General features: G+C 40.5%; 1 protein-coding gene across 2 annotated transcripts; it reads left to right on the top strand.

Annotated features, from left to right (window-relative positions):
- The first annotated feature begins 890 nt into the window (after positions 1-890).
- Positions 891-2,428, top strand: LOC147859094 (uncharacterized). 2 transcript variants are annotated; one of them, XM_087325340.1, is made up of 4 exons: positions 891-1,159; positions 1,236-1,280; positions 1,654-1,834; positions 1,957-2,276. In XM_087325340.1, exons 1-4 carry the CDS (start codon positions 941-943, stop codon positions 2,037-2,039), a joined length of 528 nt encoding a protein of 175 aa, XP_087181466.1. In that variant the 5' UTR covers positions 891-940; the 3' UTR covers positions 2,040-2,276. The 2 variants fall into 2 exon arrangements, with proteins under 2 accessions (XP_087181466.1, XP_087181465.1); XM_087325339.1 differs by having other exon boundaries at positions 900-1,159; positions 1,654-1,824; positions 1,957-2,428.
- The last annotated feature ends 1,894 nt before the right edge of the window (positions 2,429-4,322 follow it).

Raw genomic sequence — 4,322 nt, 5'->3', positions numbered from 1 at the left:
ACTAAAAGAAAAAGCCATGTAACTAAAAATGGATGCAACTAAAAGTAGAGGCCATGCAACTAAAAGTAGAGGCCATGCAACTCAAAGTGGACATGCAAAGTAACACGAAAGACTATGATCAACGGAGAACTCCATATATATTCCATTTTTTTTTTACACTCATCCTCTCTCCATATTTTTTTATTTTTATTTTCCTTCTTAGCTCTCTTATCTGATCGAAACCATAACACTCAAAAAACCCTAATTTTTCTTTTCTATTAAACATAGTAAACCTAAACTTCTGAATCCCAATCTTAGGACATATTGTAATTTCTTTTCCTTTGCTAATGAAAAATTATTAAATTTCTTCTTTCCATTAATTGTTAAAAATATAAACGCATGAATGTCATATCCTCTGGTCAGAGGCCCCGGGGTCTTGCCTTAAGATCTTGTGTCCTCGTCGTATTTTCGCGACACCAGAAAGAAGGGGACAAGTAAACATAGGCCTCGAACTTTCCGGTGCGCCGCACTCAAATCGATGGTTCACTTTACCGAAGAAGGACGTAAGCTTGGACTTTATTCATGACCTGCAACCCAAGTGTCAATTCGTAATGTAGGAGTCAGACCGACTCGATTAGAGACCGATAATCTAGGTATGGCCCGTGGCTACAACCACCTTTGTTGTAGACGGGTGATTGGTTTGAGCACATACCTTGGCCTCTACATGGGCTATCTTGCATTGGGTAGGTGTCACCGAGTCGAGCATCGTCATCACCCCTTTGGTGGTTGGTCACCTGATTCGAATTCCGCTAGCATTTAAGTTTTGAGTGTTGCCAGTTGGTGTGATGATTTTCTTGGCTTCTTCAAATATCGATAATGTGGAAGCTGCGTCAAACTCTGAGTCTGTGCCAAGACAACCAACATACATACATACATACATACCTACTGATACACCGCAGCTATGGCAACGGGGCTGCTGCCAGTGCTGACCTACACACCAAATTCACACAGTCGCACCCCTCAATATCCCTCCTTGCCAGTCTGCCTCCATCATCGACGTTGCTCTGTTCGCCTCCCTGGTACTCGCTTGACTGTTCGGCCATATGCATCTTCTTCTTCCTCCTCCTCCTCTGCACCTGATGATGAATATATTTCCCCAACCCAGCCAGACTTGTATCAGGTAAATTTCTTTTCCCTCATTTCCTCAAACTCATGCTAATTTATCAACCTCAACTTCTCTCGGATTACATCTGCAGGAGACGAAACGCCAAAGTTTCTTTACGAAAGTTAATGGGCTTCAGGTTTTCTTTTCTCACCTCCACCTCCGCCACTCACACTCGATGTACAAAAGAAAACAAATTTCATGTAATCCATGTGGTGTAAATACACAGAACCCTTGCATATATGGTTCAGGAATCACCGAATCATTGAAGAAAAACACACATAAATTGCTCTAAAAACTTAAAAGAAGGACCAATGGAGTTTTAGTAGCATCCACATAGAGTAATAGTGTATACACACATCTATCTATATAGACACTAGGTGTACTCTCTGTGTGTGTTGAAATGGTAGGAAATTTCACCCAGCATGTATATATATATGCTCATATTTGGGATGTTGTGCAGTGAAGATGTATGTAATGTGTAGAATTAATGGTTCTCAGTGTGGATACAGAGCAATGCTGCAAAGATGAAAGAACAGGTTGCTAAGCTGGGATTGGCAGCAATTCTGGCTTACGGTCTCTTTGATGGTATAACTTACACCACATTCTTTGTGTTGGCGTTTCTGGGTTATGAGAAAAGCACTGGCAAGAACCCTGCTGCTAATATTCAGGCTCTACTTGGAGTAAGTGCATGTATACTACTATATTTTAGCTAACTACACAGATTTATTAGAGCTATGTCACAATACACATTATGTTGGATTTATTGATACCATCTCATAAACCCATCATTTGTCTCTACTTATTATGTTCAGATTGTGGTATTGATGTGGACGGGGAACAATGTCACGAGACCGTTCCGGGTTGCTGGAGCTGCAGCCCTTGCTCCACTTATTGATAGAGGCCTAAAACGAATACAGGAAGTCCTCAAATTGCCAAAACAAATTTATGCATTTCTGGTTGTAGTTGTAACATTTGCATCTCTCTGTTTCTCTGTCATTGGATTGTTGATATTATCAAGATGGGGAAAGTAGCCTGATATCAGTACACAATCTATGTTTAAGAGTCTGAATAAACGGTATGTGAGGTTCCAAATTCACTTTGCTCTTACCACATGTCACATGTAGGCTTTTTACGAATGGTTTTGGATCAGAAAGGGTTGGTTTGTTTCCAAAATGACTTTGATGTGGTTGCTTGTGACATCTAGCATGCCATTTGTGCTCCAGCATCTTCAGATAGTTTTCGAGGAACGATAGGGTTCCAGCAATGGAATCATGGTTTTCGTTTCTCAAAATGCATGACTCTGCTTTTCCAGGGAACTTTATTTTTATGCCTTTGTGATTTCTTGTCAAATTGGATTTCACTATAATTGATTCGAATAAAACTTAAACCTTTACTTTAATTTAAGCTCATGATAAAATAAAACATCCTTTCTCAAGAATGAGCCAAGGTCTTGCTAGTAACTTTGGCACATTCTTATTACAGCTTCCCAGATACTTGTCTGAGCGAGTTTTGTTAGCTATCCTGGAATTAGCACACATGGTGTCTGCCCTTCTTTTCAAAGACCCTTGGGTGCTTAATATAAGAAATTATAAGAAATGAGATACCAAAGGTTTCATTATATTTATGTTTCTTCTTCTGCATTTATGAGATATGAGAATCTATTGCATGCATTTGATAAATTCTTCGTTGTTTTTGTGTCATGGACATGAAAGGATTGTTGAATAAATAGAATATGTATGATATGTTAACTGTCTAGAACATACTAACCTCGATTGGCTTTTTGGACACTGTTTCACCTCCTTACGCAACGTTAACCACATAATACAGTATACCTGGCTTTTATGTCTGCTCTATAAACCATTGTACTAGATGCCAAATTACAGTCCTTCAATCAACTTCCTGCAATCCACTTATAGTAAGAAATACTCAACTCATTGCAAGAAATCATTGTCTTAAAATAGATTAAAGTTCTGTTCTGAAGAACTTTGTGATCATCACCATGATCAGAATACAAGGAATCTATGCCCTGGGTTGACATCCTGGAAACCAACTCTCTTTGCACAATAATGAATAAACATCTTGAAGGAAGCGAAAGGATACATATTATATTGTTTCTTGAAGGTGTCTATGGATTATCACTCCCTGATAGTGGCGTTTGGTATTACATAAGGAGAAAATGCAACATGTTGAATGTATTTCACGAGGAACACATGTAGTAGAGAAAATGCTTGATTTGCATACGAAGATAGGGCACGGGCAAGACGAAAATGCTTGATTTGCATACGAAGATAGGGCACATGCTCAAGTTTTCTTCAGTTGGTTTTTGGGGAAGTGAGAGTGCTGATAAAACGAGAGGCTAACTAATGTATGCACAGACTATGCATGGAAATAGTGTAAATCTATAGTGCGTGGTGACTTGATTCACAGCCAGCATTGTTAGTTCCCCTTACTCTTATCTGTTCAGATGCATCTTGTATTATGCCCTGACCGATTTGATACATACATTACACATACAGATACTTGGATAAATTCACTCATTACAATTTAGACACACGCACGTGCTCCCACAACCAGGCAGCTGTAACGCGAAAAGCTAGCTAGTTTGACGCATGACATGACAAGTTTTCTTTTTATCGTCGGACATAATGTATAGATGTGGATGAAATAGCTATTTTAGTAGGAAGCAAAAGGAAAAAAAGCACGGAGGGAGGGGGGAGGAGAGATAAATAAAGAAGAGAAGAGCGAGAGAAAGTCAAGGAAGGGGAAAGGAAAAACGCACACTTACAAGAGTGAAGGAGCAGGAGATTTTTAAGGTTGGGCGACAGGAGGAGGAGGAGGTGTGTTATTTATTGTATGTATTGATCTTTGTTTTGTCGGTTTTATTATAAGTAGTAGTAGTAGTAGTAGTAGTAGTAGTAGTAGTAGACGACGACTGTGGTGGTAGGTATGGGGCGGCGGAAGGTATGCCCGAGCAAACTGAGGCGGAAGGAGCAGGACCGCAAGGAGACATTTTCGAAACGATGCAAGGGCCTCTTCAAGAAAGCTCATGAACTGGCCTCCATGTGCGGCTGCCAAGTCCAGCTTTTGGTGGAGGGGGAGGACGGCCGTTTCTACCATCTGCACCGCCTCCGCCACCCACACCTCCCCTCCCCCTCCTCCTCCTCCTCCTCCTCCACCC

The sequence above is a fragment of the Azolla caroliniana genome, unplaced genomic scaffold (assembly GCF_043228905.1).
Source record: "Azolla caroliniana isolate FFs.n. ecotype wild unplaced genomic scaffold, voAzoCaro1.0.p SCAF_10, whole genome shotgun sequence".
Lineage (NCBI taxonomy): Eukaryota > Viridiplantae > Streptophyta > Polypodiopsida > Salviniales > Salviniaceae > Azolla > Azolla caroliniana.
This window is presented reverse-complemented; position numbering and strand designations above follow the sequence as displayed.